General features: G+C 38.9%; 3 protein-coding genes across 7 annotated transcripts in view; 1 reads left to right on the top strand and 2 right to left on the bottom strand.

Moving 5' to 3' along the window:
• MCU (mitochondrial calcium uniporter) overlaps positions 1–14,914 on the bottom strand; it is a 72,413-nt gene extending 57,499 nt beyond the window's left edge. Inside the window, exon 1 of one of the 2 annotated variants that reach the window (XM_046637370.2) lies at positions 14,449–14,914. In XM_046637370.2, coding sequence (XP_046493326.1) covers positions 14,449–14,556 — 108 coding nt within the window. In that variant the 5' untranslated portion in view covers positions 14,557–14,914. The remainder of the gene's footprint in view (positions 1–14,448) is intronic. The other variant, XM_046637371.2, reaches the window with a different exon arrangement.
• Positions 14,915–18,198: 3,284 nt separating this feature from the next.
• Positions 18,199–20,226, top strand: LOC124224806 (signal sequence receptor beta). The gene has a single exon (XM_046637010.1). It carries the CDS (start codon positions 18,199–18,201, stop codon positions 20,224–20,226), a length of 2,028 nt encoding a protein of 675 aa, XP_046492966.1.
• Positions 20,227–20,995: 769 nt separating this feature from the next.
• sfl (N-deacetylase and N-sulfotransferase sfl) overlaps positions 20,996–25,657 on the bottom strand; it is an 80,925-nt gene continuing 76,263 nt past the window's right edge. For 3 of the 4 annotated variants that reach the window (XM_046637366.1, XM_046637369.2, XM_046637368.2), the window contains 4 exons: positions 25,390–25,610; positions 24,887–25,165; positions 24,468–24,765; positions 20,996–23,522 (listed from right to left, as the gene is read on the bottom strand). In XM_046637366.1, the coding sequence (XP_046493322.1) occupies positions 23,412–23,522; positions 24,468–24,765; positions 24,887–25,165; positions 25,390–25,610 (909 nt within the window). In that variant the 3' untranslated portion in view covers positions 20,996–23,411. The remainder of the gene's footprint in view (positions 23,523–24,467; positions 24,766–24,886; positions 25,166–25,389; positions 25,611–25,657) is intronic. The other variant, XR_006884969.1, reaches the window with a different exon arrangement.

Below are 25,657 nucleotides of genomic sequence, written 5' to 3' on the forward strand. Positions count from 1 at the left end.
TATGAAATTGAGAGAATTAAGGAGATGCGCAGGGTTGGGAAATTATTATGAAAATGATATACAAGCGGCATTTTAAGAAACTCCAAAAACAAGAACACGATTTAGGGTCCAAGTTTATTGTACTTTCAATTGTCGCGAAGCGGAATGGCAGCGAGATTAGATATTTTTCGGCGTGACGAACATCGCACATTGCATAAGTTCGTCATGTGGAAAACGAAAGGAAAATGGCTTGAAACTGAATTGCGCCGACTATATACGTATATTATGCAGGGAAAAATAATGGCGGCATGGGAGAAAATATCGCAGGCTTATAAAAGGTCAGAGGTTTTCTTCAAGCGTAAAGATTTTACCCAGTAAATCAACGGTATAAAATTTACCGCATAAATGTTCTAATAGAGAAAACTGAAACTTGGTGTTACCTTGATTTTCCTGCAAGAATATAATCGACACTCGATAATTTTTCCAATACTCCGCAGGAGGTATTCGTATAAGGGATATTGGATTTGAAGTGCGTTATATAGATGCCGGTAATGACGCAAGAGATTTTTCTCTCGTTTGTCCGACGAAGAGTCCACAGATGAATTCAATCCAGCAGTTAACGAGTTCCCTCAGACGGATGACTCGAATAATTGCCGCATTGTTAACGGATGAATCTGTCCGACTTCTAGGACTGTACAGCCTGTCGCGGGTTTCTTTATGACTTTCCGTATAATGCGCTAGTTTGATTACGATAAATTCGTACAATCTCATCGATGAAAAAAATATCGAAGACCATGCAGTCATGCGTATCAAAATATTTTCCATTTTCATCAAGCACCCTTTTTTAGGAGATGAAGTTCAATTCGAGAAGTTGGTACTTCGCGAAAGTTGCTGATACTGGAAATTATTCGCGTGAAATCACGGACCATGATTGCATTAAAACTTTGAGCTAAAAACTATTGATGAACAACTCGTTTGATTATTTCGAAGGAAATATATAAAAGACTCTGCGGTGTTGTTTATCGTTAATTTCAACTTGTAGGACAACATTTTTTCATCATGACATCACGAATGCTAAGATTAAAGAATAATCTATTTGCGAAATGTTACCATCGTTTAGAAGCAAAGGTTTTTAGACCGATCTTTAGTGTAATCACAATTCTATCGCGATAAGATATTATTCGATTCACTGAAATGTTGAGTTATAAATTACCAGAAATTACGATTACACTATAAATTCATTGTAATCGTTGAAATTATATCAACAAATTACTTCTTCCCATTTTTCCCACTCCCCTGATCAGTTCTTCAATAAATAATGCGGTTGAATCGTAATGCTTGGAACGAAAAAATAGAAGTAAACTTTGTTATAATCATGTCACCTTCTGCCTCTTGAACACCGCATTCGATTACGCAACGATGACGACCCAATATCTTTATAACCGTTCAATATTCATCACGCAGGCGGAACGTTGCGGTTGAAAACAGCTGCTTTCGACGTCGGCGTTCACGGATTATTAGGTAAACCGAAATGACGTTAGGGGCCGTACTTAAATTACGTAACGGAATTTGAAGAACTTTTCAACCCCTACCCCCCCTGTGTATCAGATCATAACAAAATGTCAACCCCCCCTCCCCCCGTCCCAAATTGTACGTAATTTTCCGGAATCAAATAAAAAAATCAACAAAGAGGTGTACTCTTTAATCTTTGCTTCTGCTTTTTCAGCAATTTCGAGTTTTGTTTTGCAAGACTCTTTTAACTCTTTCCAAATTTGATTCAGGTTAATTTGAGCTTGCTGTGCAGATATCTCCCGATGGCTTTTTTTGTATGCATCAAATAATCTTTGATATACTTTATTGAGATCATAATCCATTATGCAAATAAAATTATTACTTTCGTATAAGTTAAATCAATATGTATTGAATGTTTATAGATCACCAAGTATCATAGGTTATAAACTTATAAATCTACTTCTTTACCGACCTTATAAATTTATACTGTAAGTTGAGTGATCTAATGCCAAGAGCTACCGCAGCGCGCTAGTTTCAAAATGTTAAAGGTTTGGCTATAACAGAATCTGGCGCGGGAATTCAGTTTGAATTTTTTTATTAATTATCAAAAAATTTTACATTCAATTCAAAAAATTACGTACAAGCATCAAAAGACCCCCTCCCCCGTATCGTAACAAAGTGTAACAATCGAGTCTGACCCCTCCCCTCCCTTACGTTTGTTACGTAATTTAAGTATGGCCCCTTAGCTGTCCATTTGCTTTACTTCTGTATTCGAGTAGGTATACATCAACCCAGAAAACATACATTCAACGATGGGATTTCTATGTCATTTTTTAAAAACAATTATTAGCTGTTGTTGTTGCACATCTTCGTTGACAGAATGACACCGACAATGCGATAATGAAGTCGTAATTTGAACGGCGGTAAATTCTAATAGCGAAACGGTATTCTTCATTATATTATGACGCATCTTTACTACCGGTGAGACTATTTCGAAGCTCCATTATCGGAACGATATCGGTTTTTCGTGTGAACGGTGCACCGACACGTTTCGACAAAAGTTCAGAACACGCAGCTGTCCAATTCTTTCAGAGCTTGTTGCCGCTGAAAGACGGACAGTTGCATGACGTTCCGGACGATGTACTTGAGGACAGTTAAAAAGAGTCCAAAAATTACCCGTGGTCGAGTTTAGTTAGTATAGTTAGTCTTCGCACTCTCGCCTTGTTCAAACTGAATTTGTGAACGGTCTAACCAGTCGGCTACGTAGAAATAGAACGCTAGTGTAAAACCTCGGATCATCGAAGCGATTAGCACCCTGCCTCGTTAATTCGCCCTCCTTGAAAAGCCAACAAGTTATATACGCTCTTACAAAGATAGGTAACGCAGGCTGTTCGCGACCCTCGTCGTACAGTTTAACCCTGCGATATAACAAGGGAACCATGTGCGATGAAAGAGTCTCGGCGGTTTCCCTTTCATTCGGAGAGAGCCATATATATATATATATATAAAGTGGGGGAAGAAATCAAAGGGCTCGAAACTCCGGAGACAAACTAGCACTTTTGCGAACCATTGATTCAACCCCATGGTGAAATACCTCGAGCGGATAATCGCGACAAAGAAGCTGCTGCTTCAACCTTCCTACGTATGGAAGAAAGTCGGAAGACAACTGCCTTTACATACGTGGGCGTCGTTATATCGGATTAAAAAAACTCTTGGCAGGCCGATAAGATACTCGGTGTGCTCAACTCCGGTTTTTTCCGTAACGCGAAGACACAACAAGCCGGTATTGGAACCTTCACTTGAGACCTTCGAGGCCTGAACACGTGTAGCGTTGAGTAACTGACCAATCTTTCGCTGCGAACTTGTCCTAGGTTCACTGTACCACGGTTATCACTGAACGTGTAGTCGAAACGCTTCTAATACGACGAAACGTCGCATATGGAGCAACGTGAATGACTTTCCTTTACCCTTTTTCCACAGTTCCGGCGTTGCTTCAGACAATCTGCAACACGGATGGACGTGTGTTGTTCCCACGTGAAACGTGAACACACTGGCGTCGGCGTAATACGTGCAAACGAGTTTCGAATCAATTCTGAACAAACTCATCGTGGAGGTGCTCAACTGCCATCATCGCAATCAATAATATAATATTTAATACTACGTTTACGTGCACAATATTTGATACTTTTTAATCACAGTGATTGGCGTTTGTTTCTTATTTGACTTTTATTAACTCAAATCTCTCACCGTTTACGTGATCGAGCATTGCCGATTATCACCGGATCGTAACACATGACTCGGGGCACGTAAAGATACGATCCGATTACGTTTTGGCAAGTAGTGCAAGGCACGAAAATCAATAACTCGTAGAACGTAACTCGGTGCACGTAAACATAGTGCCAGTTCCGTTTCGAAGCGACATTTTTTTTCGTTCCCACCTGAAAAACTTGCTGTCAGTGGAATGAAATGAATTCTCGTGGAACGATATCTCTAGAATCCGATTTTAAACGGTCGCTCTAGAAACTCAAAGTTTTCACATTTGAATAATCTGGATAATATGCCAATTTTTTTAAAAATTGTTGTTGCTCAACCGTATTTAATGATGAACAATGGAGTTAGTCCCGAAAGCATCAATCGATTAATCGATGGTTTCTAAACATATACCGATTGACCTGCAAAATTATTAATCGATTAATCGCACAACACTAGTCCATAAACATCTAAAAATGAATTTTTGAATATAGTAAATTACTTTCGAGTTCGAGACACATAACTTTTGAACAGAATTTTTGAGTTACGGATTTCGTTTAGTGCATAATTTTGTAACAAAAATTTAATTATCAGCAACGGATCATCGTGATTACGGCTAAGTGATAAAAACTTCAAAGAAAAATGGCGCTATCCTCGTGTTATTTAAATGAGAAAAATTCGAGTACCGAGAGTGACCTTTCAAAATTGAATTTAAGAGATTAGCATTTAACAAGAATTTTGTTATCGCTATTTATAACATGCAGGGTGAAAAACGATCCAGCATCTTCACATCGATATACCGGTTCGAGATATCATCACGAATTTTCTACCAGGAGCATAAATTTCTGTCAAACACGTTTAGAAACAAAAATTGAGAACGTGAAAGAAGAAAATCTATCTTTTCAAAAGTAATAAAACATGGTCTTACAGTCATTATTTTTCATCGCCAATTCATTGAGAATGACGCTGTTGTAACAGGCTACTTTTCGAACTCCTCGAACAAGGTATGAATCAACCGTTGTTAACAATATTCATATGATGCTTTTCATCGGCGCGACGCTTTGGCAAGGTTGAATATAATTGGACTGATTCTATGTTTTTCCAGCAGATGGTGCCTCAGTAAATACGCGGGATGAATGACACGTGCAGGACACGATGTGTGTAGCCTCACATGCGAGTTTCCATATGATGCATGTAACACGAGTCATGTCTGTAAGTTTCTCCGTCTCTCCGCATGACTCGCCGATAACCGCTGACTTTCAACCCGAGATGTCCGCCGATCGAACAAATTAAACTTTCGGTGGATGAACTGACCACTATCATAAAATTAGGAAGATAATTAAAAAATGCAACAAGTGATATTATTTCTAAAATAATTTTTTTCTTTCAAATTCTTCAGAAGACATTAGTCATGGCACAATATATATATATACTTTTGTAATATTTTTTTTTTTTTATTTGAAACGATGGCAACTACGGCCATTTTTAAGTCCCCTCTTTAAATGATGGTTATCAGTTCTTGGATCTTCTCATCGTGAATTTCTGTGCCCCAATACGTGGCGAGAAAATGGCATCACGAATATACACACACACATACACACATATATATATATATATATATATATATAAAAATTTAATCTGTGACGATAGTTGCCGAATATTTTTATCGGAATTATCTCTTTTTATTCTCGTTTCTAAATCTTTACGGTGCACCGTTATCATGAATAATATTGCAATTTCATTCCTGCAACGGATCGCTCTGCCTTATCTTTTTCCATTTTGAATTACACTTTCTACATATGTGTACGTAATATGATATACATGTGGACGATAAAGAAATGTATTACGCTTACTTCGTGCTGACACGCGATAGAGATTATGTTATTATAATCTACAACGAAAAGAAAATTCCCAGTGAGTATAAAATTTTGATAAAAGCATAAAATAATATACACGCTGAGATAAGCTGACAATGAGTAATAAAATGTTGACAAGACGTTACAAGTGGCTTGGCAGCATTAAAATTCGGATTGGAAACATTAAGATTGGAATCAGCAATCGCGTAGAATTTTTTCGTAACATACGATGATTATTCCTGCTGATTCAGACTCTCAAAACGTTCGCGGAACTTTGTAATACGGACGTAGGTAACAGTAAGTGGAAATGAAGTATGGAAGCTAGATGCCAGTGGGGTTGCCCGACAGCCAAGCCAGGCGCAACTGTTCCTTCATGTATCAGGTATAAGTAATAAAGTTATATCCGATCCTAATACTGGAACACCACAATACACAATACAAATAATAAACAATTTGATAGTATCGAATTGAGAAAGTTCGAGTATACGAAGTGATTTGATTTATTTGTAATCAAGGGGCGGCTTCGGTGTATGAAAAAAAAAACATGTCAACTTGGAGTGTGAAGACCTTACAATTATCGCTTAACGCATTAATTTTTCTCACTGGAGTTAATTTCACGCTATGCTTGATACACTTTGATACATATATTCATCTCGCTTAATTTATGTATGCCCTCACGTTTAACCTATAAGTATATAGGTGTGCGTAAACCGCGTGCGCGGTTTTCCTCGTGAAGCTGATACGAGAAGTCAGATTAAACGTGCAGGACGAGAGGAAATGTGATAATAGGGAGCGCGTTACACGGAGCACATAAATAATAGTTGACGGGAGTATTTGTCAAATAAAACATTTAAGTACTCGAACATAAATACTCGAACATCCGCAGGTGAATTCTGCGCCAAGCGTAGGCATTATATAATCTATCGTTGGAAAATTTCTCGACACGGTGTAACGAAGATGGCTTGAATAATATTATCGAAGGATAATTGTAATATTTAAAGCGTACGCGTAAAATAAAGTTCATTTAATTCGTCCGAAAGATAGATCATATATTCTGAAAATGTTTAGTCTGTCATTTGAGTAAATGAATGTTCTAAAGAAGAGAAAAATCATAAGAGAGAAGAAAAATAGTGGATGATAAAATGCGTAATTACTCGGTCACGTAGGAATGAGAGGTGTAGGCCTTGCAACGCGAGAAAATGAATTTTTCATCGACGGCCTGCGTGACAGAGAATATCCCCTAAGCGAGTTTGCGCGGTGTGAAGAGAGCTTTAGAGAGCTCAGAGAGCCGAGCCCAGCTGAGCCCAGCCCATCCCAGACCATGCGACGCATCCATAACGTATTTACATTATGCTTTGGTGGGCTATCTTATCTGGACTGTGGTTTACAGGTCTCGCGCAAGCTCGTTTATACTTTCGCTGATGAAAATTCATCCGTATTCCATAACTGTTGCGTACGAGTACATTCACCGAGTAACGCGTAAAAACTTGTTACGCCTATGCGGCAGCGATCTGCGCCATCGTGGCAGGGATGTTCGGGACGTTGGTTGACCGAAATTCGCTACTTTTTACAAACTGTATTTCGAGATAACCGCGCATTGAGTATTCGTAAAATTATTGAACTTGTAAGCTACGGCGAATATCTATTTGGAGAAAAAAAAAATATAAAATATTCGGATTGGATAAACAAAAGCTTCGTTTTACGTTGCATCAAAATGGTTGAAAATCTGCTACAAGATTCGTTCGATTTCACTCTGCGATGGTGCATTTCATTCGGAAGATTACTTTTTATGAATTGAGTGAACAAATTTTTGATATTATGTTACGGTATTGTTCAATATTGAATTTTACAACTTTACACTGATAATTAATTGACTATAATCAAAAAATTTGTACTTAATTAAATTGACTGGAAAAAAAATCGATATCCGTTGCAGTAAATTTGTAGAAACTAGTCTTTTGAATAAAATGAATCATCGTAAGTGAAATCGAATGAATCTACCGGATTTCACCCACATGTTCGAAAATCATTGACCCACATATTACGGTTATGCGTAAATGTACAGCAGACAAAGTTTAGTACAGTTGATGGATGGAAAAAATGGCGTCGCGAATTCGTGTTCAGATTTCTTTCTTCTGTTTTACAAACCTTGTGATATATGCCAAGGACGAGACAGAGACAAAGAGATTACATCAAAGATTTATCGAACTTTTACGAGAGCAATGAAGGTAAAGGATTTATTGAAAACCCGTATTATGGGATCTTCCGGCGAATAGGTAGAATATAAGGCGGTACATCGATGGGGGGGCTGCGTATATGCGGAATGAAAATATTGGATGAGCGTACGGAAGTTTTTAATTCAAAGTATACATTTTTTTAAAACAAATACCAAAGAAAGATATTCTTCAAAAATTTATAATTTCGATGCTATTAATTTTGGATTAATTATCGATACGATATAATTAATGTAGAAATTTTTTCACATGTTTAAAACAATATCAAATTCTAAAAAAAGTTTCAAACATATTATATACTCGTATTGATAACGTAAGTGTCTATGTGGTTGAGATTTCTTAATATTGTAAAGATCTTTTATCACAGTCACGATATACGTTATACTCGTATATAAATTTTCGGATGCTGATATATTGATCAATTTTCCATTATTCGAAAAATCTTTTAGCGTAAAAATCTACGTTTACACAAATATAAGAAAATTCTATGCAACGGAAAAAAGCGCGGAGCACTGCAGTACAAAAAATTAGGGATGTAGGTGAAAACTAATGGAAAATAAAAAATAAAAAAATGCAACAAGAAAAAATAAATGGAGGATGAAATCCTCGTAGAAACGGCTTGGAATTTTCGTTGCGCGTATAGACACACGGGTAGATGCACGTACGCAAATATTGAAACAGTGATCAGGAAGCTGCAAGAAGCACGTTGCGTTACTACAGCGCGTGTCGTTAGATTATTAAAAATAAATCCTGTGCATACATTTTCTTGTCATTGTTCCTTCAGTTCCATAAAGAATGAATTATGTATTCGAATAACGAGAAGGAAAACTACGGAAACCTTGACGCTTGCGACATGATATAGTTACGGAAACGTTGCAAGAAGCGGAGATAATAAGGCCGTGCTGCCGGAAATCAGGTTAAAGTTGGTAACGTAAACGTGTAAGGAAACATCCGAGGATAATCATTATTGTGTAATTTTAGAACGACTTTTCCGGAGTCGACTTTTCGAAATTTGAATAAGTATATTTTGTTTATCACGATTTACTAAATTTCCGAAAACCCTAAAGTAGCGAAACGTAAAGGTAGCGTTTCGTTAACGTTACTAACTCCTACCTCTTCATTGCTGGAATATGAAGAAACGAGGTCATCATGGAGCAGGGGGAAAGGAAAGGATAAAAGTAAAGTAGATATACGTACACAGGTATTGCATATATACATACATGTATACTATTGCATGCATTTGAATTTGACGCCAAATTTGGCAACGCCCAGTCCCTCACACACACGTCGATATCTGAGTATGCGGATCTCGGTGAACCGAAGGGCCCAAAGGTTTTACATTATAGAACCGTCTAAACTTGCCACGCCTACGTTTGCCGACTCAGAATTGGATTGTTTTTTTACGCTGTGGAACGTTGGCGGATTTTCCTGATTTTCAAAAACAGCTCATCACAGGTGCGTTGAATTTTAGAAGTTTTTATAATCGCCAAAGAGTGTGAGGAAAGAAAATTTGAACGAAATCGAGTTTAATAAAGATCAAATTCTCGAGTAGTTTTAATTTTCGAAAGGTTTTATATTACGTATATAACAATCGGCTAACAATTGATAATTTACACCCATTTTTATCATGCGGTTGAATTGGAGCTTACATACAGCATTTTTTTTTTTCCGGTATACAAAACGTAATGTGTAATTGATAATTGGTAATTCGCCATTAGTTTACTCTCATGACGAAAAAAGTCTACCTCAATTTCATTACTTTTCACTAATAGAATTTAAAGTAGAAATGGTAATGAATATGGATGAAATCGTTAGAGGCGTTTGGCGACTTTCGTTACTTTCGATCCTACTTTTCCTTAAGACAAACGCGCCATTTTTCACAGCCATGTGAAAATTTTGTAATATGGAAGAGAATTATAAGGTTCGCCAAATTATTATCATAAAATAATTCGACGCTTACTCCGAAGCAATTAAACGTGAACGGCCATCCTTTGATCTACTTATCGTTGACCCGTCTGGTTGATTTTAATCGAAATGTAAATCGACCGGGTGACGCAAGTTCATAAAACAGCACTCAAAGTTCTCGAGCCTCAAACTGCACATAATTGTCATTCGCGTTTAAACGATCAATATTCAAGACTCGTGACTCGTGACTCCCACTGTCGCCCCTGCATTATGCAATTCATTTGGGATGCGGTTTAAGCAACAAGTTTATAAATACATCGCAAAGCTGAGGACAAAATCGTTCATATCCTAGATAAAATTAAATTCGTATTTCAAATTCTTTACTGCGTGGCAATAATCTATTTCATCGAAATGAGAATAAAGTTTTTTTTACATAATAAATTAATTAGGAGACAGAGAGAAAGAGAGAGGGAGAGAAAGAGAGCGAAACTTTATCTCGGTATATCTTGATTTATTATCGTAGCTCCACGATTTCAAAATTAGTCTACAGGAGGCTTTTTGTTCTATCGTTAAGATAAAATACGAGAGCGCCACGGTGCAGACCAACGGGCAAACGAAGTGTGTAACGACCTTCCCCCTCGGACGGTTGATTAAAAAAAATTGCTGATCGAAAGGAGAGGAACGAAATACTCTCGGGTACCTCAATTAAGGAAGGGCTTTACGCGCTTCGCTCTCCCAAAGCATTGGATTCTACACGGGCAAACCGTTTCCACACGTACACGGTATATATAACAAAGCGTAATTGGCAAAATATTCCGGGATTCAAATGCATCCAAATTTCTTTCTCAAATTAAATTATTCGTGTAAATATATAAACTGGAATTTTTTTTTTTGGGCGTTGCTATTATTCTTAGCTTCGGTTTTATTACACGCGTTGTAACTTGTTAGGCGAACATTTTTTTTGTTTATAAAAAATAGTGTTGAGTGTATTTATGTACATAATGCGTTCAGCGACGTGCAGAGTCGAAATAACTCGTTGGAACGCGACGTAGCATTAACGACAGAAGCGAGTTGGTGCCAAGCAAAAAGACGGACAGATGTTTCGACACAATTCATCTGGATGGTGAGATTTTCTTCAGAGGTACAACGATAATTTTAGGTGGTGATAAACTCAATTATTCAATCACGAATTCGTTCGAGAATGTTCGAGATGCATTCCTCAAATGTTAATCATTAAAACAACATTTTGTACACAAGCTCGTTCCTTACAAGGAAAAAATATTAATAGTAGTTTGCGTGTTTTACAAAATACTTTGAAAAACTTGCGCATATAACGCAAGCAGTTGTTAATTTTTCTCGTACATTTCGTAAACATTTGCGATAGGAGTGAATTTTGTGTCTTTTTCGGCAAAGCATCAGCTTGTGATTAGTTAAAAAAAAAATTATTGATCCAATATTAGTATACACAGTCAGACGTAGCAGTGAAAATAAAACGATTCTTATTTTGACCAAGTAAAATTCACGCGTTTCAAGTAAATATTCACGTTGACGAATAAATTTAAACACACCTTCAAAGTATTTGAAAAAATGTTGTTTCGAGTTCGTATACTTAGTTCTTTCAGATTGTGAAGGTAATTTATATTCGCGACATGTATAATGAAGTGTTACAATAGTTTGCGTAGCACATTTATAGAAGAGCATAGTGTCAGAAATAGTTGAGCTCGCTCTTTTATCTGATGCTAAGTTTCAACCGAAATTCTGTATTATTGTGAAAGGGATGGAATATAAAGATACCGTTTACTCTCAGATGACTGAGATAAGAATGAAGTTTTAGTAATCGTTTCAGAATAAACATGTTCAGCTGTTCGTATCAAAGGTGGTATAATTCAGGATTTTGTATAATTCAATTGCTGCGTGGTAATGATCAATCACAGCATTTGTCGATTGGTGATATCGGCATTAAACTTCGTTCAAGCATCGCGTTAATTAAGTCAATTACGAATTCGAATTTTTTTGCGAAATCCGACAAACTTGATAGTTCGCGTTGATTGATTAGATTGCTGCCGAAAATGAAGATCTTTGCGCACGCGCACTTTTAGATTCATCAGCACGGCACAGTTGAACAAGTCATCACAAATCTTTGATTTGACAATATTTCGTCGAAAATTACAAGAATTAATCAAAGTATTCCACAGAGTCTTTTGAATATCGTTGAAAAACGTGTATTTGATTTAAATAATCGATGTAGTCTGTATTTACTAATTACATGAACTTATACGAGGAAAAAAAAAAAGATAAGTAATGAAGAATTCTAACCACACAGAATGAGTAAAATGTTATCCAAGTTCGGCACACTCGGTGTAAGAGTCAACTGAATCTTGTGATGTTTTTAGATTGGTATGTGAACACAGACAAACTACTAATTGTAAGATAGCACTCCACAATTTTCGCTGATAAAAGTCAGCTGATGGCAAACTCAAAAAGAAAAATTTCTTTACGATGAATCATTTCCACTAATTTCGATAAGACGCGCGTTTCTTCGTTATAGATATCGGTGTATGATGAACGTTATTCCAATTCCCGTATGCCGCAGTGGTAAGAATTATTGTATTATTGCAATACTACATAGTGAGTATTAAGGTTATTGGCCCCGCGAATCACATAAATTAATGTGTTCCTTTTTTCTTTCCCTCTCCATCTCATTATCTTTCTGCATCCGCGGGTCGTTTTCGCAATTAATTGTATTTATAAACGGTTTGCAATGTCGCTGAACGTGCTAACTGTTACGGGTCAAGACGAACTCTACGGCAAGCAATATCGACTGTCTCGTATTGTAACGCCGTAGTATGTTTACTTGTCTCACAATCAGCGCGGGAGAAGAAATCGGTCGGTAGGAAATATAAAAGAGAAAAATGAAAAAGGAAAAAGGTCGATGCGAGTGCATCCCACATCCACCCACTGCCCCGAGGGATGCGCCGAGTATTTTTGGAAGATTCGCCGCTGCACGAGGACCACTCTTCGTGAGAGAATTCTTACAGTACAAGTCCCAGGAAAATTTCTTATACAATAATGTTATGAGAATTGACCTATAATTAGGCGAAAATAAATCTGTTCAATTTTCTATGCTACAAGTAAACGTTTACAATCGATTACGTCCATACGACGATTCAAAGATGATTTTCCGTCGGTAGAAATTTGATGTTATAATAACGAATACACGTTTGGAAACTTGTAAAGCTGTGTTTTGTCTTCTTATCATTTACTTACAAGCCTGTTGGAATTAAAGTTCAACACAGCTGTATATATACCTTGGATATTATGCACTGCATTCGAATAATTGAATAGATCGAGTGGAGAGAGAAAGGCGTTGGTTCGAATGAAAGGAGTAACGTTTACGGAACATTTGCGTACGTTACATGCAAAATGTATATAACAGTGTAAAGAAAACCCAGCGAGCGTTATCAAACACTGATTATACCTATATGATAAATAAATTAACAGCGATATTACGTGTTCTAATTTGAATAAACGTTCGCAACTCCGGACAGAAAAATTGTTTTAAATTACGCGTCGGTCGGTCAAATTCCAAGGTTCTTTTGAAAGCATTGGTGTAGAAAGTGCAAGTGCATTTGTAAATCTGTTTTAGCTGTCGGGCGATACATAAAACACAGTTATTCAGTAGCGATGCGAGGATATTTTCCGAAATCGACACAATATTTTCGTATTTCTTCAAAACACAGCTTCCCGAAAATTTCGGAGCATATCATACACCCGGAATATAAAGCAGCGCTAACATACCCTCTATTTCACACTTATTATTCGTTTACACAGGGTCTAATTCGCACTTCACGCATGCGCGTCGAAACTCTTTTTTTTTTTTAATTTGACTTTGTTTTTTTATCACGTATAATTTGTTTACACCAGGACCTTATAAAACCACCCTAATTGCGCACGTCCAGCTCCCAGCATGTAACATTATACATTAAATATACCAAGTGGGACGCAGAATGGTATAATCTCCCGACACGAAACAGGGACATCCTTTTTGATTAGATTGACAGAATAATGAGTATACCATACTATACTATGACTACACTATGACTATAGACCAAATTCGGTGACTCGCTCGATCGCTCGCTTAACGCACAATCACAACAAATTCTCAAATTAGGGGTACGGAAGAAACATGTCCAAACTTTGTCAATGTTCAAAATGAAACGGTTTCTAATACCGATCGATTTGCGCAAAAAAAAAAAGAGCAAAAAGAGGGTATGGAAAAATCCGCAAATTATGCCGGCAACTCCTACATCGGATACGCGCAATGCAACGAGGCAATACAAATCACAACAAACGAAAAAAAAAGAAGTGTAAACTGAACGAACGGCCCGTGTTGTGTTTTCCAATAAATTCAAACCCGGCATCGAGAGCGGGAGACGAGACGAGACGATAAGTGCGTAACCACCTGCAGTCTGGCCGAGCGATCGAGTCATGATGCATTTGCCGATTTGAATGGGTGCCGGATAGGCGGTGGACAAGGGGGGGGGGGGGGGGCAAGTGAGGGGGGGGGGGAGGGAGGAACGAGCTAGTAAATGCACCAAGAACGAGCAAAGATCCACCACGCGGAATGAAGGAAGGAGGGGGGTGGGTGGGTAAGAATAAGAGGACGAAAGAACGCACAACAGAGAACAGCAGTGAATAAGAGTGCGACTTACGTTCTGGCTGCATTTTCGGGCCGCGGCCAAAGTCGTAACCCTCAGCACTCGGTTCATGTCGAGCCTAAACAGCATCACTGCACCACACGAAACACTAGTTGCGGCCATAATATGTTTGGGACCGGTCTGGCTTATGACACTGAGAGAGAAAGAGAGAGAGAGAGAGGCAGAGAGAGAAGAGAGATAGAGGAACCTCTGGATACTTTATTTCTTCTCCTCGTACCTGCCTTTTTTCAAGTCGGCGGGACCGGCCGCCTCGGAGCGACTAGACCAGACCGTTTCGCCGGCTCGGTTCTGCCGCTCGTCGCGCCGCGGCTCCAAAGGATGGCGTGCCATGCGCTCTGTTGCTTCTCGCCGTTTCTCCTCGATCCGCCAATCACAGCGAGTCTCGACTACTCGAGCCTCGAAGATCACCGCGTGACGATTCCGACAACACTGACGATCGTTGTACTCCCCTTCGATCGTCCGAGCATCCGACGCTCTCTCGGTTCTTCCCTTTGTTGTTGTTCTTCTCGTGTCGCAGCAGAGGACGATGCTCGCCCTTTGACCGCCCGAGAATTCAACCGGTCTTTGATTATTTACTGTCTACGCGGAGAGAGTTTGTGCGCCGTCGGTAACGGCGCCAACTACCGCCTCATTCCACGTATTTGCTTATCGTGATTTATCAATTTGATACATACCTATGTGAAAACACGATTAACGATGTTAGATTTCAGCGAACGTCTTAGTTTCGATTCTCCTTAAAAAATAGTATACTTTAGTGTGTAAGGTGATAAACTCAGTTTTTTCGGGTTGAGCGTAAGTTTGCAATATGAGTCGTAGGTGAGCACGCATTCGAACCGAAGGCGAATGTTCCAAATACACGAGGTGAAAAGACCGTTACCTCTTTGTTGCAGATGATTCTATATGTCACGGAACGTGTTTTTTTCACGAAGCATGAAATTGAGGTTAGGGTCGCGTAATGCTAGATTTTGTTTGTTTGTTACAGCGCATGCGCGCGGTACAGAAAAGACCACTTTTGACTCTTAGGAGTTAAAAGTGATCTTTCTTGTACTCCGCGCACAGGCATTCGCAAATTTACTCTACCGTCATGGAAACGGTTGCTTTGTGTACGGAAAAGACGCCTGAAAAAACGCATTGAGCATGCTCGCGTTGTATAAATAATTATAATTTCTTCTGCCCAGTGAACCACACACACAGCGCGCACACGCCCGATAGTTACTCATATACCTACTTAAGAGTAATAATTGCACTGCCATACTTTTTTCCCCTGCAATCGGTTAATTTTGGAACGAGACGTCGATTGGTACACAAATTGTTCGAAATTTTTTGAACAACGAATTGCGTCGATCAGTGTGCATTATAATTAGGATTCATTATTTTTCGCTCAATCTGAGTTTCGATATCCAAATGTTACATAAGAATATCATGTCATTAAATTTGAGGTAAATTCGTTCTCATATACGTTTAAAAACTCAGCACATTGTACATTCGAATTTTCTATAATGATACAACATTTTTGACATGAATCACTTACAGTTGGCGTTGGAGCCGGATTTTCTCCCCTTCGGTACACTTGATGGATCACATAAGCGTAATTTCCTCATTTCTTTCGAGGTCCAATGCTTATGTTCTCAGGGCAAAGCGATTAAACTGGAGGGTAAATTTTTATCCAATTTGTCTGCGTTCTGTAGGAACAAAATCCACTGTGACATGTGCGGGGCTTTGCATACTGAGAGTTTGGCTTTTTTCCATACTCCTTCCGATCAGTTGGCAAATTACGTTTCCTTTTACTAGAAAAATCTTCCTTTTTACCCGGCTTGATTTACTTGAGATCGGCCAGATGGCTAAGGCTGTGAGATTGAGTATTATCGACTACATTTTTAAATTAATACCCCTATGACGTCAAAGTGACTTTGAATCGGCTGATGACTGTAGCGACGAGGCCGATCATTTGCCAGGCACAGGATCCTTGATGATCACATGATCAACTATTTCTGCTTCATCCTGATAACCATCCCAGCGACATAACTGTGGCACTGAAAAAGAAAAAAGAGCACTTCTGTTAGCCGACAATTGTGCCTCATGGATTATCAAGTTTTTTGATTTTGAAACGAACGATCGATTTTTTAATTCTAATGCAGCTGTATCCTGGTCCTCTCTAATAATTATTCGAGTACGGAAATTACTAATACGAAATTACAAACAAATCGTACAAAAACCGTTTGATATGTATATTATACATATATGGAGCGAGATGAGCAACGTTTAAATGCAAAATCTGACGTGGTTGGCAGGAAATACCTGGCGGCTGGCCAAAAGCAGACTATGGTAGAAACAGTTACTGAGAGTTTATACTGGCGCCTTTCGGCCTGAAGACAACGGAGTTCTCAGGACGAGACACGGCAATTCAAAGCTCAACATTTAGAGAAAAAGCATTTCCATAAAGTTTCAGATTCCAAATTTAACGAAAGAAGTTGAAATAGATAGAATATCTATAGTACTTTGATAATACCGAGTTTTTCGTGTTTGAAATGACCATAAAAGATGCAATCGAAAATTTCTTTTTACCAGCCTGTGCGATGATTCTCGAACACATTTTTCCACTGAGGATTATCACAAGGAAATAGGAGCTTCGCGTCACGACCGAAAGTAAATCAGAAAACAAAAGTACAGGATCATTTATCGGTCGGTGACCACTAGGGCTACTGACGCAGCTGATTTTACCTGAAACCCGTACAGCGGCTCTCTTTCGCTAAATGATAAGGCGGTCAACAACCGATAAACGCAGGCAGCAGCTGCGTTTAAAACAGGCGTCGGTTATACCGAGCCAATCCTCGTGCAGAATCACGAGAAACCAGTAATTGGCAATCAATTCCGTGTGAAGAACATTGGAATACCGGTAATTAGAGCAGATTAGGTTCTAAAAAAAATTGAATGAAGGCATGGTAAAACCTAGATAAAAATGTCGCGTTGCTAATGCGGAAAGGGCGTATAATTTTTTGTTCATTGCCAATTGTCGACCGAATTATTGAAAAAAAATATACGCCCTTTTGGCTTCAAAATTTTTTTTTTCCAATATTTTGCTTGAAAATAAGTCCACGGAACGACCGGAAGTGAAAAAAAAACGCGATATACTGTACCTAATTCGCCGAATACAATGGACAATTTCTGGCCGTTCACACCAGAGTTTTGTCTTATTATCATCGGAATGACGCGCCCGTTTTTTGAGAAAATCAACACGTTGAAAGATTCCTTTCGCTTAGGTTAATTACAAGTTGTAGACAATAAATGTGTTTCACTTACGTGAGAGTAATCTCTTCGTTTTCCCGTCAGCGTTGAATCTTGATACGTTAATCTATTGACGGTCCATGACGATGAGCGCCACAGTTAATGACGTTGATCGATTCCGCAACTGGGAATTGATCGAATTGATTAACCTGATTATCGATCGTCATTTGTCAGTAGTAACGCTGTCGAACCGGTAATCTGTCTGAAAACTTCAGAGCCAACGCATATTTATCACGATTCATGGTTCGCTGGATAGCCAAAGCACATGAGGTGACAAGCCCGGAGTATATTGCTGCGTTAATTTCCACAAGAAAAAGGATATTTTGAGGTGACCGGAAGCGGGTGTTCCGAGGTGTCGAATCGCCGGCTTAACTCGGTGTGAGGGTCGCGATCGACGATACGAAGATCGGAGAGATCGACAGGCTGAGGTTATCGGTCGTGCAGTCGGATCCCCTCGGGATGTCGAAATTGGTAAAAGGGGATTTCTACGCGGAGAGTTACTACGATTACGGACTCTTGGATCGAAGTAACTACTTCCGGGGTATAAACTCTACGGGAAATATCGACGAGGCCGGTTCGTCAGCCGTATTTCGAAGCATCCTGACTATACTGCTACGTGTCGGATTTCTCCTCGTTCAAATCGGCAGCGTTCCCGTGGGCAACGTGAACCTCATCCTCCTCCACAACATCGTCGACTTTTGCGCGGTGACCTTGGTCTACATCCTTGTCGGTTTCGTCGTCGCCTTCAACGGCGACGTCTCCGGTGCCGTCGGCGAGGGTGTCTGGATCGGAGACGGCAGGGCGAACATTAACGACGCGGTCCTGGGATGGGAGGCGGCGGTTACGGCTTCGGCGATTTGCACCTGCGGAATAGTCGGAAGGATGCACGCGGTCGGGTACCTCCTCACGGCGATCCTGATTTCGGGAATGGTCCAGCCGTTCCTGATCCACTGGGCTTGGACTCCGCGGGGTTGGATGGCCGACAATTCGCTAACCGGGAAGTCCGTCTCCTTCAAGGACTACGGGGGCGGAGGAACGGTTCACGTGGTTGGTGGTCTCTCTGGATTTCTTGGCTGCGCGACGTTGGGTCGAAGGATACTGAGACTTCGGGATATAGACGACGCCAGTCTACCCGCTGATTCTCCGGGAAGCGCTTTCGCCGGATACCTCTTGATATTCCTCGGTCTCCAAGGATTCGGTCTGCCCATCTCCGACCACGGCAACTCCAAGGCACCGCCACCCGGAACACCCTACATCCTGATAAACAACCTACTCGCGGCGTCATCCTCTTCCCTCTTCGTCGTAGCTCTACACTTCGCCCTGACCCGAGAGGCCTTCAACTACTGGACCGTGATGCGGTGCGTCCAGGGTGGAATTTCCGGTATGGTTGCGATCGCCGCCGGCGTCGACCTTTACTCGCCCTTCGTCGTTGTCGGCATCAGCTGCGCCAGTGGCCTCGTATTTTACCTGGTCTCGAGGCGAGTTTACCGCAGTGCCCTCGAGGACTACTGCAACATCGTCGCCACCCACTTGGCCTGCGCTCTCTTCGGCAGTTTGCTTGCACCATTCTGCGGCAGGCCGAGAGGCAGTGACGCCATAAACCACACCATGGTGCTCGACGTGGCCTGGCAGGTGATCTGCGTCTTGGCCTTGATCTCAGCTGTGGCACTGACCATGTGGCCGCTATTCGTTGCCCTCGAGGTCTGCGGCTTCCTCCGGAATCGATCCGAATTCATCAACCACCTCAGAGCGATAACCGCTCTCGAACGTGGACCACCCAGATCCTACATGCAGAGGCTCTTCTTCCCCGGCGTTGAGAGTGTCTACCTGCAGCCAGGGTCAGCGATCAGAAGTGAACCGGGGCCGCAGACAATGAGCCCAAGAATGGGGAGGTTTCAACAAGAGATAACCAGACTGGAGCAGACCAGAACAAAGCAGACTGCTGACACGGAATTGATGGAAGGTGCAGAGGAGTTGGTCGCTGTTCCGGCAACCAGAAAAGTTAAGAAGGTCAGGCAGATTTACACTCTTCCGAGAAGTAGCGCTTCGGGACACGTCGACGTTGGAGGAACCGGAGAGTCCTTGGAGAACGGAATCCGTCCTGTTAAGCGAAGTCTGCTGGAGGTGGATGACACCATGTCGAGGGTGCTGGTTGAAGGTGGCAAAGATGGGCTCAGAGATGCGGACAAGCTTCAGATTTTGCAGAAGATTTTTTTTCCCGGAAATTCTGCCAGCGGCCAAAAGTACAGTTTGATTAAACAGCTTGGTACGCCGTTGCACAGGACACAGAAGTTCACTAGTCTACATTCTGTAGAGCCCCACTTTTCGGAAGAAAAACCAACTCCTGATGATCCAGCCGTGTGGCCACCGTCGGATTTTACAGTTAAGGTTCTTATGGAACCTAGAAGAGAAATAAACTGTTCTAGTGACTCCGATGATGAACTTGCAGTTCCGGAACCGTTCAAAAATCTTAATCAAACCGTCTGATCGGAATGTGACTGGCATTGGGAAAGTTGTTCTTTACAGATTAAGGGTTGATTAACGTTAAGCCACGCAGATTTAGCTAACGTACAAGTGAATTTAGCAACAACAAAAAACGTTGCCGAACTTTAAAGGCTCTAAAACCAAAGTATTGGTGGAATAATTACGTTCAAGAAGAAATATCACTAAATAAATATAAAATACGTATTGAAAATTATCCCACGGATGACTCTATGGTGCACATCAATGGCGGCTACCTTAATTTTACGCAAATATTTGAATTTATTTTCAAAATATTTGAAAAACTTTCTTTCACAACTTTAACACAGTTTTTAGTTAACTTATGTTGTTTCGCGCTGAACATTTGAAGCTACAGAATTGTAAGTAATTTTGAAGCACAGCTTTGATGTCTGTCGTGTTGTTGTAAAAATTTATCTTGAGTTCAATGACTCGCACGTGCGTGTACTTGTAATTTGTAGCAATGTTACTACGGCGCATCTTCGATTAGTTGATAAACATACACGCACATTTTTATGGCGTTCCATGGAACCGGTTGTTCTCAAGTTTGATATTGACTGGAAAAATCAGCTTATGGATGATTTACATACAATTTGATCATCATTCGTCTTGCTCATCAAGTTTGCAGATGAGAAAATTTATGCTTTACTACACTAAAAATAATATAGATATAGGTAATATAGAATTGTAATTATTCTCACGATATTTTGAAAACAGTAGCACCGGAAAATATTATGAATTGAATGAGAATGTGAGATTTTTGATTATTACTTTTATCAGAACTTATCGACTATTCGTACATTCATTACATTATTTTACAATAGAATTATTATTAACATTATTGTATTTTTATAAGTTTGATAATGAGAATCCTATTATAATGTTGTACACCAATTGTATATGGTATCATTTTTCTCTCGTGATTTTTTGCAATTTTTCAATGTGTACATCAATTCTCGGCAATGTAATTCCCTGTTACGTATGTACACATACAATATACATAAATTATGCACAAGTTAGTATGACTGGAAAAATAAAAATGTATATATTTGTTCGTGTGGTTTTATAAATTGATTTCAAATTTTATTGTCAGCCGATAGAATCAATAGACCAATCAACCGAACAAGTCTCCAAGAGTTTTGATTATCGACTTCACCGCCGCGATTTACCACATGAAACAACATACTATATTATTTATTATCCATCCTATATAATCGATCAGGCTAATTTGATATTTACAACACCAGTAAAATGGCACATTTAATTAACAGATAATAATAGAGTATCAACACTTAACTTTGTACATGATTCGTTAAACATTACCGTTAGATAACGGTGAAAAACAAAGTAAAATAATATACAAAATAACAATAAAAATATATCATTAAAATAATCTCTATTAAAAGTATATGCTAAAATTCAATGTACCGTTGATTAGTAAGAATAAAAATAAAAATCTATCACTTTAATCGTATATTTGTATCGACTAAATATAAAATTTAACTGTTTGCATAAAAAATATGCGAACGCCATCGCATCATTCACGTCTGTGCGTTGGAAAAAACGGAATACAGGAGAAAGAAAATACAGTAGAAATTTGAAGAGTATACGTCAGAGTTTTAAGTAGAATTTCTGTCGCAACGTGCGTACTGCTAAGATTTTTACGTTCATATATGAAGTTTCACTTTCTTTTGGATTTCTTTTTACAAAATTATATCAAAATTTTGACTTCTGCTTATTAATAATAATCGTCAAGCACTGTTTGACACTGGTACGTTGTAGAAATCAGTTATATACACAATCATTGACATTGCTTTGGAGCATTTTTTTGGTCACTTAGACCACCTCTGGGTGTTCATTAATCAAATAACATCGGGCTTACACCAATCGATTGATATTTTGCAAATTAGGATTTCAAGAAAATGATCGAAGGACGCGGTGGGGCCCTTTTTTTATCTTAAAATTCACAATTGAAAGATGTTAAGGTGCGCATATAAGGTAACGTAATGAATCTGAATATTTAATTTATATACAATTTTCGTTCAACACAATTCATCTATTTTCACATCAAAATAGCATATCACACCAAATCTACAAACGGACGTGATCCAATTAGGTTCATTTAAATTCCGTTACTCGTAACAGTATTCTCAAAATATACATAGACACATTTGATGTTTATCGTCTCTCTTTTGCATTGTCTAAACAGATTCGACGAAAATAATTATACACTGTTTCCGAAAGTTTTTTTCATCTCACCCGTAGGTACATTCATTATATGAACTCATTATATAGGACTATGGTGCGTAAGTTGATAAAAAAACAGAGAATCTATAGCCACGTCGATGAAAGTACATTTTCAATAAAATAAAATTAGCCTAAAGTAAACATAGAAAAATTCATGATAGTGTCAAAATTTCATACAGGTATTCTTAGAAATGTTTTGAATCGTGATAACTTACGTCCCTCGAGTCAATACGAATTCCAAGAGATCGTCTTAGTTCTTCTTCAGCTATGAAACAATTTAGTCGACGTTAAAGTATTTACAGTTTATAATTTCAGCACAAAATATTTTCATAATGTCGCTAAAGACGTTTCACTGCGAAACTGGCAACACAGTGTTTCCGATCTATTCTTTATTCATATATATATTCTTAATCTTGAATTAGTTGCCACGCTAGAACAGTCTCTCTTCCTTCAAGCTGATTTATTTATAATTACGTAGGTGTCTCTCAATTTTACAACAAACGTGCGTTTGACCAAGACCAAGGCATTGAAAATTGTTTTTCTGTTTTATATCGTAATGTACTAACCGTTCCTAAATGGAAACACCAAATCGATTGTACAATATTTTATGCCACGGTTGACTAATAATTAATATACGTATGGCACTGGCGTTTTGAGAGTTTGATGTTTTTAGGTATTCACGATGCAATGACGATGCTGTTACTGTTCCATCGTCACAATAATTCTTAATGACTAGTTTTGCTTTGCTTTTACACTTAAAGTAGGCTCACAATGTAGGCCTTTTTACTATTCATTCTTCTTCGTCGTTAAAAAATTTGTTTATAGTATTAAATATACAGGTAATTACAGATCTGCCGGAGCAATGTACAGGTGTGCTTCCATGGAAGCGACGATTGACAAATTACGTCGATAGCAACAGCAGTTGGTTAGGTCATCACTGTATCCGTGAGATCATCCTTCAACCATTGTGGAATTGTTCTCGATCCAAGTCGTTTGAAAAGCTTCACCAAAGCCGTGTTGTGCGACAGATAGTACCTCTGCAGGACAAAAAAAAAAAAAAAACACAAGCAAAATGTAACCAATTATTTAGAAGTTCTCTCGTCGAAAGAAGTAATTTTCATCAGCAGTCTTTCATCCTGAACATCTATCATCTTTTTATGGTTATCGTTCATTCTTTTATATTAGTTACCACTTTTTACATAGAAATTAGATGTGAGAATCTTTAATCTACCTGAATTTAAATGGTAATTTTCACTAACGGTTTTTTTTTAAAGGTAGGACAAAGTTCAGATTTTCATAAAAGTTAACGGTTTTTACTCTTCAAATTATAGCATAGTATTTGGATTGGCAGAATACAGTATGCTGATATAAAAAAAATGATATATTAGTTCACCGAGAAGCGAGTTTAGGCTTTTAAACATCTCTTTGTGGTTCAGCTTTCTTTAACTGATATCTATGCCACGATTTAATAGTTTTTGAGAAAGGTAGATTGAAAAAAATTTTCTACAACTATCAGCTACTTACCAAAGTGCCAAAGTATTTATTAACAGATCGAACAATATATCGGCAAATTGATAAAGTGGTCCGACAATGAGCCGCGTTTGTTATACTCTTCATCTACTAGATATGGAGGGCAGTAAAAATAATTGAACAAATTCCCCGACTTTTCCCTGAATTTCCCTGATTAAATTATAATTTTCTTTTACTAAAATCTGAACTAATAGAGTCAATTTGAGTATCTAATGAATAAAGCTTCGAATCAATCGTTATTAAAAAATATGTTCATCATCTATTCAATGGTTATTGAATTGAGCACATGGAGCAAAAATATTGTTAAAATTTTTCTTTACCGTGAGAGAAGCTTGATTCCATCTCTTTCCATACCACCACAACTCAATTGTTTCCTGACCAGTGGTCACCACGGTCTACTTTCATATACCTACTTTCTCTAATCTAATACACGCCAATCGTTCTCAGCTTACCTGCAGTAATTTATAAGACCTATCCTCCATAGGTGGATACTGCCGCCCCTTGCTTTTCCCAAGGCATTTGGTATGGTCCTCGTTTGTCACTTGACAGAAAAATCCCTTTTTGGGATCATACCTAAGGTGAGTAGAGTAATTAAAAGCTGGTGTTATTTTTAAAAATCTCTGCAATTCGTGTAACGTCTCGACTGGATTGTGTCTCAGCTGTTCTCCGTCAATGATGTGCAGCTGCTGCGGTGGGTAGTATGACAACCACCTCTCCAAATGTTGGGCATATTTTCCAGGATTCAAGCACCTGTGGAAAACGAACCAAATAAGTTGACATTTATACGAAAAAAAAAAAAAAAAAAATCAATACAATCCGCACATTCAGTCGCTACTACTACTTCAATACTTGAAATCTCTTTATTAATTACCTGTTCCTCAAGTCTCTGAGAGGTTTTGGCGCTGTGTCACTAGCTGTGATCACGCTGTGAAACGTGTAATTGTTCGCTACTGGATCGCCGTGGACTCTAGTGTGTTGATACCACGAATATGCCCTCCTCGCAGGTGACAGTAAAATGGTAATCAATTTAGCTCGAGGTAGAAGAGCTTGCGATCTACGTGGTACTAGCTCTCCGTCAAAGTATGTTGCGGATTTTTCGAAAAGGTAACGTGCGCTATCGTTCTTAGCAACGGGAAAGAAGCCCATGTACCTGCGAAACAAAGGGCAAAATTAAAGTTATGATTTCGATTTTACGGATAACGTAAGCCACTAGTTGAAAAATTGACTGGATTACAATTTCTTTCACACCTAGAATAAGAAGAATGACAAAACAATTTCTTGCTGCATTTCAAGCTCAGTTTCTTTTTTCCATGATCTCACCACCAGATTCAATTCTGAAGTTAATGAACTAGATTTTTTTCTGCACTATCTTACCAATCCAGTCCTCTGTAATAATTCTTTCCATTGAAGAATTGGATCTCTTCGAAGGTATCGGGAGTGGGAAGATTACTGCTGATAGCCGGGTGGATGGATAGAAACGTGTAAAGTGCAGTGGTTCCAGTTTTTTGTGGACCAATAACAAGGAACCTTGGTAGTTGGTCGCAGGTCTTGTTACGAGACCATATTTTCTGGTGTCTTGGATCGTCGCATGGATTCTGAAACAATGATAAACAACCAGTCAAGTATTTGCCATGTTTTACAA

This window comes from Neodiprion pinetum, chromosome 1 (genome assembly GCF_021155775.2).
Source record: "Neodiprion pinetum isolate iyNeoPine1 chromosome 1, iyNeoPine1.2, whole genome shotgun sequence".
NCBI lineage: Eukaryota > Metazoa > Arthropoda > Insecta > Hymenoptera > Diprionidae > Neodiprion > Neodiprion pinetum.

Bases quoted from the DNA above. Each gene is read 5' to 3' on its own strand.
- LOC124224806 (XM_046637010.1), top strand. From the start codon at position 18,199: ATGTCGAAATTGGTAAAAGGGGATTTCTACGCGGAGAGTTACTACGAT.